We start from the raw sequence: 13,368 nt of genomic DNA, 5'->3' as shown, positions 1-13,368 counted from the left end.
GATGGTCTTCGGTGGTGCACCAACAATTGGGCTAATTATCCATAATACAGACAAATCGAGATTCATTCACAATTTTATTTTTCAATTAACTAAAATAATTTTCCTAAGAATTAATTATAACAATAGATAATAGAAGTAGAAAACTGGTACACAAATCTATTTTACATTTATTTTATTTTTAACTGATATTTTTTTAATCTAAAAAATATAATCTTGTGAATACAAAATATACAATACTTGATAGGAAAACATTGTATAGAGAACTCTAAATGAAGCTATCAATTTTAAAAGCAATAAATACATAAAACAAAATCTAAAAATTCCATAAATGTGATTTAACATTAATTAAAAATCAATTATTCACAAAATGCTGACAATTACCTAATATATACGCGAGAGCTGTTTGGCTGATTTATGATTGCTTTAAAGCTTAAATTGTGCCACTTGGCAGACAATGTAATTACAAAAATCTTTGGAAAAATTATTCGAAAAAGCTAAAATAAAATAGCGCATAGGATTTTTATTATCTACAATTCTACATGCCGACATCAGTCACCCGTCAGATTACGAAACAATCATTTGAGACCGTCCGATTTTAGTCGGTTTAAACTGTGACACATAAATGGAAATGGCCCATTAACGCGTGTATTTACACCTGTGACTACTGTCTTATAAAAATTGAAAATTCCCAATTCCCAAGAATGCAAAGGGTCATCCTCAACCTCAACCTCAACCTCATCGTCGTCCTCGTCTGCTTCTCATCGCTTCTCGCTTCGATCGTCATGGCTGAGACTACTGGAGATGCAACGGTATCGTCTGAAGCGAAGGTTCACATCGTTTACACCGAGAAACCCACCGATGAGGAGCCTAAAACCTATCATCTCCGTACCCTTTCCTCTGCTCTCGGCAGGTTTGTTCTTTGACACATCTCATCTCAATTTTTACCGGAAATAGATGATTTTTGTATTGAAAGATATAATTTTTTTTTTTTGGGTTTGATCGCTTTGATTTTTGGGTTTTGTATCTCTGAAATTTTCCAGTTTAGTTATCTTGAATCGTTTCAAAGATTACATTTTGTTGTCTCTATGTGTTTATTGTTTGGATTGCTTCATCTTTGATACTATTTGTGGATGTGTGTAAGAGAGATGGTGATGGATTGTGTTTTTGTTCTTATGTTGGTGATGATTACAGTGAGGAAGCTGCAAATGATGCTCTGATCTACAGTTACAGGGAAGCTGCTTCTGGCTTTTCAGCTAAGCTCACTCCTGAGCAAGTCGCTGAGATCTCCAGTACGGTTTTTTTCTTTTCTTTTCTTCTTATTAGATTTCTCGTTTTTTGATCCTGCACTTTATCTTTGGGGAGCATTGTGAATGTAGAAGAATCTAGTAGCGGCGTCGTTTGATTTGAAATGTGAAAATTCAATGTTAGTTGGATTTACTGTTGTGAACTTGTGATCATTGACTGTGTATGTGTTACAATGTGTAATGACTTGTGTAGATCCAATTGTGATGAAGGTTTATGTAAAATCCTTTTTTCGCCTATGTTCACAAAATGTCGCCTGAGACCATCCTGCTTAAATTGTGGTATTGCAATGTTTCCATTTCCATTAGGTTAAGATTGGCGGGTGAGGTTTGAAACTTTTAGAAATAGAGTTGTATAGTTATGATGCACGATCTCTGAGTATGCAGGCTTAGGGAAAGCAAGATGTTATAAACTTGATTAGTGCTTTTTTTTTTTTGCTTGTTCTGTTTTTCTCACATGCTTTTGGGGATTTTGGTGTTTGCAGAGCAACCAGGTGTGATTCAAGTTGTGCCAAGCCAGACTTATCAGCTGCACAAACCTGTTGGTGGTGCTTCCATGTTGACCTAACTTGATTTTGTGTGTATTCAACTTCTGAACTAGAACCGAAACTAGTCTGTTGTTGTAATGTTGTGTGACTTCAACAAGTATCTAACTAAAATAATGTCATGACGTTGCTCTATCCGAGTTGTTAAGAATTGAGTTTCTTCAATAAGTTGTGTTTCTGAGAAATGTTTCTTCTAGCCCCATTGTCATCATATTCATTAATTCTGAAGAGAAACAATAATAATAATCCGGCAACCAAAATATTTGATAATCTCTCGTCTTGTCAAATCAGATACAAAGAAAAAATGTATTACTTCTGTAATTTCTCTCCTTAACTACTCAAATAGAAACAAATAAGACAAAAAAAAAAAACACTATCCAAACGAATCGTTATGATAAGTGCCAAGTAAACGACTCAACATTTTTGTTCTGTTGTGTCCTCTAAACATGTTAACTGTATTCTTGTCCTCTGTAAGGCAATGAAGGTTAAGCCTGCGTATTTAAAAGATGGCCTCTCCTTGGCTATTCATATATCTTCTTTCTTTTCAATATCGTCGGAAGTATAGAGATGAACCCGATGAGGAAAAGCACTGACAATGTCTTGAAATCATACAGGTCTTTCACCGATTTGAGATCTCCTATAGCTAGGCCAGCCTGCAAATTCAAAAAGAACCAATGTCATTAAGCTCTGTTCAAGCACCATAAATAGATGCCGAAAAGAGATGGCGAAGGAGGGAGCAAAAGAGCTAACCCTGACGGTAATATAAGCAGCAGGGATGAGACCAATCAATGTGGCCAAAAAGAAGACATGGAAAGGTACATCGACAATGGGAGAAGCAAGATTGATGAAAAGATTTGGCAGAGTTGGTGTTATCCTCAGAAACAACATATAGTTGAGAAGCTTATCTCTACGCTTACTAATCTGAAAAAAAAAATAGAAAATACCCACCACAACAACTTGATCAAGCACCAACATGAGAAGATCAAAGAGACATGTTATTTGTTTGTTTAGATATATATACCTCAGCTTGAAAGAATCTTAATTTGTCAGGCCAAAGCCAAGTAATCAATGGACGACCGATCAATTTGGACAAAAAGAAACAAGAAGTAGCACCAGCAGTAGCATTGAAAACAACCAAGAAAACACCTTTAAACACACCAAAGAGAGCTCCAGCTAAGAGTGACATGAAGATAGTCCCAGGAATCATAAAGGTCTGCATAAAAATGTATGTAGCACAATACCCTAAAACGAACTGCGTGGGGTACTCATTCGCATAGTTTGCTAAATTATCCCTGAAAACAAACAACAAGAACCACAAGATTTGTGTCAATTCCAACAAAAAGATTGAATCTTTGAAGAAGATAAAGGAGGAGAAAGATTTGTTTATACTTGAGCAAACGGAGATCAGAGATGCTCCTGGGGAGTTTGAGTTTGCCAAATTCAGCAGCGGGCATGGTGAGGTAGATACAACAGAGACCAGAGGAGAAGACGAGGAAGACGCCGAGGGAAACAGCGAGTTCCCAACGGCTAAGAGGGAAACGATCGAGTTTAGATCGTTTACCAGATGGCGAATCGTCGTCGTCTGATATCGTCGTCGCAGCACCAAGCTCTTCGTCTCTTGTTAGAATCCGTGTTGGAGCCATATCACGATTTGAGAAATTGGATCTGATTCTTCTTAATTCATCTGTAGTTTGGGATTGGATTTGGATTGGATCTAAGAGAGAGAGAGAGAGAGAGAGAGAGAGAGAGAGAGAGAGATTCACTAGTGTTTGTTGTTGTTGCTAAAAAGAAATTGAATTCACGTTATTGTTTTCTTCAGATTAAAAACGTTATGAAGAAGAAAATGGCGAAAACGTGTTGGCCTATAGGAGGAGTCCGGAGAGATTTTGACGGTGGCTTTTAAGACGTTCTGCTCGAACTAGAGGGTTTTGAAATTTCGAACCTCTGAATGCATAAGAGGGTTTGTCAACACTTTTTTTTTAAGATTATAGTTTCATTAATTGTTGTTCTTTTTTTTTATGCTAAACTGTAAATATCATATAAATGAATAACCAGGTTTTACAATACGAATTGAAACCTAAAGATTTTGAATCCTTGGTAAAAAAAAAGTTAAAAACAAGGATACAAAAAATTCTGGGATAAGATACCGGTGGTTTATCGCAGCCATAACGCCAATAACTTTCTGAATTTTTTCCTCCGTTGTCTTGCGGTAATGGTGTTTTTAACGTCACAGTCGATGAGGTTAAAGATTGCTTGCACGGGTAGTGACACTTGATTGTGAAGGATGTTGTTCCTTTGCTTCCAGAGATGGTAGAGGACGACTTGGACAACTATCTTCCTAAGAGTTGACAGAGCTGTGCGGGAACGTGATTTGATCCATGAGAGGAGCTCTGGCCAGGAACTAAACAAGATGTGATGGGGATCCAATCTGGACAAGGTTTGTCTCCAAATCTCAGAAGCAAAGCAGCAGGAGAGGAAGAGATGATCTCTAGACTCCTCTTGGCTTGAGCAGATGCAACATTCGGTGGAAATGTCAAGACCCCAGGAAGCCAAACGTGCTCTGGTCGGTAGCCTGTTAAGATGAACTAGCCACATATTGAAAGCAAACTTTGGGATAGCTCCTTTAAACCAAACCAATGTCGACCATTATGTTTCCTCTCGTCTAAGCCTGAGAATCTCCCAGGTGTTTGACGAAGAGTAGACCTGGTTAGAGGCACCTTCGATGGCCCAGTAGTACTCGTCCTGAACGTGGCTTGATGTTGGAAGATGAATGGAGGTGAGATGCACGTGAAGAGACAAAGCTGCGTTTAATCTAGGGGAGGAAGAATCCAACCTTGGCCATCACAAGCGTCTCTCACGGTAGCGTTTAATGGCAGGCGCAGGATACGAGGCCCTCGAGAGCCTAGTAGCTTGATAAGTGGTCCGAGAGGAGACCAATGATCAAACCAGAAGCTGGTTTTCTGACCGTTGCCCACCTTAGATCTGATGAACTGTTGTGCGAGAGGTCTTAGCTTCAGTAGCGAATTCCACGTCCAGGAGTTATTTAGTGCTTCTTTCGCTGTCCAAAAAGTATCATTCCGCATATAATGGAACTTTAATTGTTGTTCTTCATTTTTCTTTCTTTTCATCTATACATGTAAATAACATTTGTAATTGTTTAGTAATATACACGGTGGGCATATATATGATTTTAAGTTCAAATCGTGCATTGTGGTATAATGTTTTATATTTTTTGCTGGCATTGTTTTGCCATATATTGAGGTTTGAACCTTAATTAGGATTAGTTTCTAAAAAACACTTCAATTCTGACTCTCCAGTCTCCATCCTGTACTCTTTTGTTTTTGATATTCCAAAAAAGTGTAGGATCCTTCTAGTAAGATAGAACACAAGGCCACCATAGATATATGTTTTGCATTGTAGTATAATCATTAACATATAGTTAAAAAACAAAAAATTAATGGTGATAGAATGGATGAGTCATGAGTTACATAATTTTGGACCACAAAATAAAAATGATTAGGAAAAACCCGAGGGATAATTAGATAAAAAGAAAAAATATTCCACCTTTGTGAAAATCACCAAGAAATTTCTACGTAATAATAAACACAAACTTCTTTTACAAATAGACAGTTATAAATGTTATTTTCCAGATGGAAACAATTAAATCATAGAATACAAATCAATATAGAAGATTTTTTTTTTTTTTAATTAATTACGAGTCAGGGAAGCATCCAAGAGAATGATGAATATTAGCTTCGACGTCATTATAGTTTTGATGCATGGAAGGGAAGCTTGGTCCCGGAATATACGACTGCGTTTCGAACGAAGACATAAGGACATTAGGGTTTTGTGAATGTGTGACTTGTGTCTCTAGCAGGCTATCTAGTGTTCTCCAGTCGACACAGTTAAAGCTCTTCTCTTCTTCTTGCTCGAAACCCTCGTTCTGATCTTTATTCGTCCCTAGACTAGGCGACAAGCTTGGGCTATCCAGTTGCGGGAGTTCGATGTTGCCATATTGATGCATCGAAGAGGATGCATTATTAGGATTGTAGTGGTTGCTACTCATGAGCATTTGATTAAGGTTATGGCTTGATGAAGATGCACCGATATGATGACTCGTGTTCATTGTCGCTGAAGATGCGTAGTTGTTACTACTCTCGACGTGGTAGAGCTGGTTCTGCCATGGCTCGTACCCTAATGGCCTTTGGTTTGGAATTGGCTTCCTAAATGCTCGGCACACCACCCATCCTTCCTCCTATAGTTCACAAAACATACAAAATTTGTATCATCAAGATGACTGGTTTACCGATTTCGTCCGGTTAGGTTCGGTTGTATATAACATTATTGGATCAATTTGGATCGATTGTCAAACATGTAACATGTTCATTTTCGTAGATCTCAATATGATATCAGAGTTAGATTTATATGAAATAAGTATTCTACTGTGTGTGTACCTGAACTGGGGCAAGCTCGGAGTTTTGGAGGCGGTATTCATGCATGATCCAATCGGATTTTCTTCCATTAGGAGCTCGACCCTTGTAGTAAACTAGTGTCTTCCGCATTCCTATGACACTGTTCTTTGAAAGCACCGCCTTGTCTCTACCGGTGGCTTTCCAGAACCCAGCAGCGGTGGCTCTATTGGTCCTAGTCCCCGTCGGATACTTCCTATCCTTGTGGCTAAAGAAGTACCACTCGTTTTGCTCTTCATACCCTAGTTTGCATCTCGCTGCAATGTACACACCAAATATTAATCTCATAATTTTCTTGCATCACAAAAATATTAGGAAAATAAATTGAAAAGTGAAAAAAAAATACTTTGCTCACAAAAAAAGGGGTGAAATAACAGATATTGAATACTTATGTGGTGAATTGTTATTTGGAATAGTATGATATGATTTGATTATACTCTCCCATTTTCAAAAATAAAAATACAAATTTAACTTTGCTTAATTTCAAAAGAGGTATTATGATTTATGATTGTACTACATTTCTTTGCGGGTTATATTCTTTTCACACTCCGTTTATAAATCTTACAAGTCAAAAAAAGTAGGCTCTCATTCACTTCGCATGCCAAATTCATCGCATGTAGTTTTTGTATATCATATCATATAAGTAGACAATTAACTGACATTCCATGCAAAGATATATTAATGATAATCATTATACATAAAACCCACGTTGATTACCTTGTATATCCCATGGCTCCATTTTGTAGAGATCAATCTCTACAATGACATCTAAAGCACTCTTCATTGAATTGATCTTCCTATCAAGGTAATAACCCACAAGTTCTTCCTCTGTCGGATGAAATCGGAATCCCGGTGGCATAGACGATTGCATTATATTATCCATCCGAGGTGATCCTGTAAATGTTTGTAATTCGGGAAATTGTTAGAAGAGTAAGAAACGAAATGGAGAAAAATGGAAGAGAAGAAACTGATATGAAGGAAATTTGTTGTATATAAACATAAGCGTGTCTTTTTGGAACCTATTGCGAAAACCTTAGACAAACAAGGCACAACCTTAAAGTTTTGTTTTTGGGACCAAAACCAAAGCCTATTACAAGCTTCGTGATATTTAATTATAAGAAAGGGATCGGATGACTCTTGGGTCCAATGAAATTCCAAAAGCTGTGTGTTGGGTAATGATAGTGATGTTACACACGGACACACACGATAATTTATTATATACCTATAAATATTCAAACACACATATAAGAATTCACATGTAGTTAGATATTATATCGAAAAGCTTGGATCTTTAAACTTAAGGCTATCGCTATTATATGTTGCTGATGATGGTTATGATGTATTTCCACGGGACCACCCAACAATGGAGGAGCTCTTACTATTTTAGAAGAGAAAATGAATAACAAAAGCTTGATAGTGGGTACGTTGAACCAAAAAAAAAGTTTGATAGTGATAGTGAAAGTTTTTGGATTTAAGAAATAAAAATGTTCAGAAAACATTAGGTTTAAAGGTATGTTTTTCGCATTCAACATATGGAACGATGCTTATATTTGAAAAGATTACAAGTTTGTATAATATATATGTACTATATATAATATACCATAATTATAAGATCAAAATATATAACACTGTATAATTTATAAGTATATATGTAAGATATAATTGTATGTGAAGGATACATAGCCGAAAAGCTTGACGGGTGGAAGTCACTGAGGTTGATGTTTCTTTGAGTGTATTACACACTCTTGTCTTGAGTAATATTCCTATACTATCTTATCTAATATAAATTTACAATGGTGCAGCTACAATTAATTTCGAAGAAACAATAATATCTTAGAAACACATAGATTCCGAAATCCCCACCATGATTTCAGTACCCTGGTTTACTCTAATATTTGTGGGTCAATATCCACAGGACCACATACACACATATATACACTATTCAAGATATTAAACTTCATACAGCATACCCATACACAAACGATGATCACATTCACATATCTATATGAGAAAAGAAAAAATGCTTAACAGAAACGCCGATGCATCATCATGGTTNGAGAAAAATGGAAGAGAAGAAACTGATATGAAGGAAATTTGTTGTATATAAACATAAGCGTGTCTTTTTGGAACCTATTGCGAAAACCTTAGACAAACAAGGCACAACCTTAAAGTTTTGTTTTTGGGACCAAAACCAAAGCCTATTACAAGCTTCGTGATATTTAATTATAAGAAAGGGATCGGATGACTCTTGGGTCCAATGAAATTCCAAAAGCTGTGTGTTGGGTAATGATAGTGATGTTACACACGGACACACACGATAATTTATTATATACCTATAAATATTCAAACACACATATAAGAATTCACATGTAGTTAGATATTATATCGAAAAGCTTGGATCTTTAAACTTAAGGCTATCGCTATTATATGTTGCTGATGATGGTTATGATGTATTTCCACGGGACCACCCAACAATGGAGGAGCTCTTACTATTTTAGAAGAGAAAATGAATAACAAAAGCTTGATAGTGGGTACGTTGAACCAAAAAAAAAGTTTGATAGTGATAGTGAAAGTTTTTGGATTTAAGAAATAAAAATGTTCAGAAAACATTAGGTTTAAAGGTATGTTTTTCGCATTCAACATATGGAACGATGCTTATATTTGAAAAGATTACAAGTTTGTATAATATATATGTACTATATATAATATACCATAATTATAAGATCAAAATATATAACACTGTATAATTTATAAGTATATATGTAAGATATAATTGTATGTGAAGGATACATAGCCGAAAAGCTTGACGGGTGGAAGTCACTGAGGTTGATGTTTCTTTGAGTGTATTACACACTCTTGTCTTGAGTAATATTCCTATACTATCTTATCTAATATAAATTTACAATGGTGCAGCTACAATTAATTTCGAAGAAACAATAATATCTTAGAAACACATAGATTCCGAAATCCCCACCATGATTTCAGTACCCTGGTTTACTCTAATATTTGTGGGTCAATATCCACAGGACCACATACACACATATATACACTATTCAAGATATTAAACTTCATACAGCATACCCATACACAAACGATGATCACATTCACATATCTATATGAGAAAAGAAAAAATGCTTAACAGAAACGCCGATGCATCATCATGGTTCATGCATGTAGTGTGTAATGAAAAAAAAAACCTAAAAGGAGCAATGGGGTGAAACTTACGAGCTAATACAGATTGGACGAGGTTTGTCGGAAATAATACGTTACTTGCAAGAGATATTCTCAAGGACGATCTAAAAAGGAGAAGCAAAAGGAAGAAGGAGAAGAAGATTGAAATCTCCGGTGTGTATTAAATGATTATTAATTTATATAGCAAAGACAAGGAGAGCTTGGCTTTTGATTAGATCACATGCATATGGACCAGCTAGAAATCTTAGACGACTGTATATATAGGTTTATGTGATATGCTTATTTATATTTATATATATGGTAAGTGTGTGACATGTGGGTGCAAAATGATGATATAAGGAGAAGAAGGAGAAGAAGAAGAAGGAGATGAAGTGAAGGGTTTGATTGCGCGTGGGATAGACACATCTACGGGTTGTTTTTGGTCGGCGTCTCTCTCTCTCTTACCGCAATTTTTTGTTTATAAAGTTTTTCCAATCTTCTCCACTTTACCGGCAGTTACTGCACAACTCCAAGTCTCCAACCTTTTTTTATTTGTCTATTTTGCTTATTAGTTATTTACATCACACAAGATATCGTCCTTTATTTATTACTACTATATATCAAAACTATATATATATATACAATATGATAAGCGGTTCATATGTGGCATTAGGTCAAATGGTAAAATGTTCCCAATATATCAAAAACCCACTTCAGTTTGATTGGATCATATTCACTAAGACGATTCCGTCTATATATATATAATATAAATCGATCTATTGCGTATTTATAAAAATTGTTCTTTATTAATCTTTTGCATAATTACCTTATGAACTTGATGAGAGTTAAATTCATAATTTATTAATTTCGTGGTTACCATTATGCAAAGCCGTCTCAAATTATTTTAAAGCCATGTGCAAAATTGTTAAATTAATATTATATTTATATTTTATTTTCAAAAAAACATTAGAGCATGTTTATAGGGTGTTTATAGGGAAATCAGTTTATGGTGTTCTTAGAGTATAAATATTGTGAAAATAATGTAAGATCAGTAGTTAAGAACTTTTGTTAAAAGTTAGTTATTGGGAGAACATGTTTAAGATCTTAATATTTAATAATATAATATTTTTATAGAAATTTAAGAATGTTTAATAAATACATAGATTAATGTTTAATAAAAAGTTTAAGAATGTTTAATACTATTTAATAATATAATGTTTATTAATATTCTTAAACATATTACAATTATAAACATTTATAAAATAACATTTTAATTGCAAACTTATAAAACTTCTACTAAAATTCAAAATACAAAACATATTACTTAAATAAAACAAAAAAAAACATTGTAAAAACATTGTAAAAAAAACAAAAAAACAAACAAACATATTACTTAATTAATTAAACAAGACAAACATTTTATTTAATTAATACATAGATTAATGTCCAAATTTATTCCATATATTCTCAACCAATCTAAGAGAGACACGTCACACAAGATCAGGCTCAAGAACAGTTCTAGAATAAGATCAATGAACCTGATCTTAAGTCCACTATTCAATTATTTTCATTTTTAAAGGGCCTAAGAACACCTCATCTGATATACCTATAAACATGGCCTTAGGGCTGCTGTAGGGTTGATGATATACATATTTAAAAGCATTCTTTTTTTTTTGTCTAAAAAAACAACTTGCGGTCTTATTTGAATGCACTAATTCATTGCACATGCTAAATACCTATATATATATATATTTATAGTTGAATTCCTATATATATTTTCAGTTATCAACTTTTGAGGATGTAGTCCCGCGACTTATGTTCTCTTCCGATTTCTTTGTTGATTTTGAGAGCTCTTCTATTGATTCTAATGTTGTAATTTGTGTTTCCCGAATATCGGGCTTAAGCTTCCAGAGATATCTTTGTTTTCCGCCGGCTTTAGGATTTCAAAAATGCATTCCATTCGTGTATTTCATCCTGTATTATGTAATGAAAATCTTTCAGTGAAAAAAAAAAAAAAAAAAACTGGAAATTCACAATTCAAGAATTAAAGCAGGAATGGAACTGTAAACCCACCCAACCCAAGGATGAACAATAGAAATATTTTCTATTATTGTTAAGACATATATGTTAGCTGGATCTGGACTACTGATGTGTCTTTTTTTTTAAATGTCTAATATTATCCCATAGACAAGACACGTAAGTAAAATATATGAAGATAAATGGATTTACAATTAAGTATATCTCTCAACGTCGAAAAGATTTACACGCATGTACATTAATGGATTACTACGTAAATCTCACTCAATATATCACCCCCATCAAATTATATAATGTGAGTCTATAGATCCACTCGAAACCACAATCTCAAATATGTTTTTTCTTTTCTTTTTCTTTTAGAAGAATAAAATAAACTTTCAGATTTATAGTAGACCTAAAGGAACGAACTTTGGCCATTAAAAGAAGACGAATCGTGTATTATGTATATATGAAAGAAGAAAAAAGAATGAGAAGAGTAAAACAGAGGAATATATATTCATATAGTATATGTTCTTAAGTCTTTCTCCAGCAATCCAGCTCCCATTGTCTGGTTTGGTGGCGCCGTCCTTGATACTTGTCATTACGAGTGTAAGACACGTAAGAATTCAGACCTGTTTCTATCACATAACTAATCATTTGTTCCTCATCTGATATATCCTCTTGTTCGGGTCCACCCAAAGCCGTTGGCTCTGGCTGTCGTTTTTTTCTTATTTACCTAACCTTTCGGCTAAATGTGACGTCATCTCAGTAACTCGTTGACCCTAGTCCAAAGAAAAATCCAACAAAATAAACATATGACAAGGTAAACACAAAATTCGAGGAGAATATGGATATATAAAATACTAAGAAAATGCTAATATAAATGGGGTACCAAAAATAGAAAAGGCAAAGAGCTAGCACTCGATTTTGGAGTCAGTTTCACATGCATGCCTAATTTGTCTACTGCGCAAGGGAGAGAGAGCCTTTTGTTCAAATCCCACGACCAATCTACCCACAAACCCTTTCACACCATTCACTTTTTTCGACATATAAATGTCCCTCGATCCCTAATTTTCCTTTTCTCTAATCATAATAATGTCTCTAGCTAAGTCTCATTATGAATATATATATATACACACATATATATATATATATAACTATATATACCTAATCTTTGCATTCAAACCATATTTAAGGACTTGTTTGTGAATGTCCTATACGACTGTCCCATGTAGAACGAATTCGTCTTTTGTTTTTCTTTCTATTTTGGTTTAATTTATTACTCATTTTGGATATATATATCACAAAGCAACAAATCATATGTACGCATGCCCTTTTTTCTCCAAAAAAGAATGATTTATAATATGTTACGTATATATTGGTTTTACAATAGGTTAGATCATTTCATGAAATAGCACATGTGTTTTTCATATATTTACAAATTATCAAAAGCTTTTTGAATTGTACTTGTATCATTTTAATCCTCTATAAACATGTGTATTGATCAACTATATATACATGGATGGATGGTCACAATCATGCGGGTGTAATTGCCACTCTTCACTAATTATAGTTAGCGCTAACGTTAATTAGTGGGTTTAATAACTTATAACTATTATTTAGTCAAATAGTTACTGATGTACTAACAATCTACCTTTTGACCTTTTTCCACTATCAGAGGTCAACATACGTGCTCCTGAACCTAACTTGAAATTTTCATCTGACGAAGTCTTTTATCCACTAACAAAAAAAAACAAAAAAAGAAACTGTAGAAGATAGTGATGCCATTGTAAACTAGTCGATGAATCCATCCTAACTATTGGCTGGCCGGTTCAATCCCTCCGATATATTTTTTATTTTTTATTT

The 13,368-nt window shown here is 34.4% G+C and overlaps 3 protein-coding genes across 4 annotated transcripts; 1 reads left to right on the top strand and 2 right to left on the bottom strand.

Annotated features, from left to right (window-relative positions):
- Positions 660 to 2,011, top strand: LOC104751039 (subtilisin-like protease SBT3.4). Its single transcript, XM_010472912.2, has 3 exons — positions 660 to 910; positions 1,192 to 1,289; positions 1,787 to 2,011. The coding sequence occupies exons 1-3, from the start codon at positions 702 to 704 to the stop codon at positions 1,867 to 1,869; spliced, it is 390 nt and encodes a 129-aa protein (XP_010471214.1). The 5' UTR covers positions 660 to 701; the 3' UTR covers positions 1,870 to 2,011.
- LOC104751037 (uncharacterized membrane protein At4g09580-like) lies at positions 2,090 to 3,673 on the bottom strand. The gene is made up of 4 exons (XM_010472911.2): positions 3,236 to 3,673; positions 2,868 to 3,138; positions 2,597 to 2,767; positions 2,090 to 2,499 (listed from the first exon to the last, which is right to left on the bottom strand). The coding sequence occupies exons 1-4, from the start codon at positions 3,487 to 3,489 to the stop codon at positions 2,368 to 2,370; spliced, it is 828 nt and encodes a 275-aa protein (XP_010471213.1). The 5' UTR covers positions 3,490 to 3,673; the 3' UTR covers positions 2,090 to 2,367.
- Positions 5,393 to 9,745, bottom strand: LOC104751036 (NAC domain-containing protein 30). 2 transcript variants are annotated; one of them, XM_010472907.2, is made up of 4 exons: positions 9,541 to 9,745; positions 7,033 to 7,209; positions 6,301 to 6,572; positions 5,393 to 6,101 (listed from the first exon to the last, which is right to left on the bottom strand). In XM_010472907.2, exons 2-4 carry the CDS (start codon positions 7,196 to 7,198, stop codon positions 5,559 to 5,561), a joined length of 981 nt encoding a protein of 326 aa, XP_010471209.1. In that variant the 5' UTR covers positions 7,199 to 7,209; positions 9,541 to 9,745; the 3' UTR covers positions 5,393 to 5,558. The 2 variants fall into 2 exon arrangements, with proteins under 2 accessions (XP_010471209.1, XP_010471210.1); XM_010472908.2 differs by lacking the exon at positions 9,541 to 9,745 and adding an exon at positions 7,369 to 7,498.

The sequence above is a fragment of the Camelina sativa genome, chromosome 16, assembly GCF_000633955.1.
Source record: "Camelina sativa cultivar DH55 chromosome 16, Cs, whole genome shotgun sequence".
Taxonomy (NCBI): Eukaryota; Viridiplantae; Streptophyta; class Magnoliopsida; order Brassicales; family Brassicaceae; genus Camelina; species Camelina sativa.
Note: the sequence above shows the minus strand (reverse complement) of the source record. Positions and strands in the feature narration are given on the sequence as shown.

What these genes read in the sequence shown, in the direction of transcription:
- LOC104751036 (XM_010472907.2), bottom strand. Translation starts at nt 7,198, where the DNA reads ATGGATAATATAATGCAATCGTCTATGCCACCGGGATTCCGATTTCAT. An exon ending in GGAGCCATGGGATATACAAG is followed by an intron (nt 6,573 to 7,032) that starts GTAATCAACGTG and finishes TGTACATTGCAG; the next exon opens with CGAGATGCAAACTAGGGTAT. An exon ending in CCGAGCTTGCCCCAGTTCAG is followed by an intron (nt 6,102 to 6,300) that starts GTACACACACAG and finishes TGTGAACTATAG; the next exon opens with GAGGAAGGATGGGTGGTGTG.
- LOC104751039 (XM_010472912.2), top strand. Translation starts at nt 702, where the DNA reads ATGCAAAGGGTCATCCTCAACCTCAACCTCAACCTCATCGTCGTCCTC. An exon ending in CTTTCCTCTGCTCTCGGCAG is followed by an intron (nt 911 to 1,191) that starts GTTTGTTCTTTG and finishes TGATGATTACAG; the next exon opens with TGAGGAAGCTGCAAATGATG. An exon ending in GCAAGTCGCTGAGATCTCCA is followed by an intron (nt 1,290 to 1,786) that starts GTACGGTTTTTT and finishes TGGTGTTTGCAG; the next exon opens with AGCAACCAGGTGTGATTCAA.
- LOC104751037 (XM_010472911.2), bottom strand. Translation starts at nt 3,489, where the DNA reads ATGGCTCCAACACGGATTCTAACAAGAGACGAAGAGCTTGGTGCTGCG. An exon ending in TCTGATCTCCGTTTGCTCAA is followed by an intron (nt 3,139 to 3,235) that starts GTATAAACAAAT and finishes GTTTGTTTTCAG; the next exon opens with GGATAATTTAGCAAACTATG. An exon ending in CTGCTTATATTACCGTCAGG is followed by an intron (nt 2,500 to 2,596) that starts GTTAGCTCTTTT and finishes TTGAATTTGCAG; the next exon opens with GCTGGCCTAGCTATAGGAGA.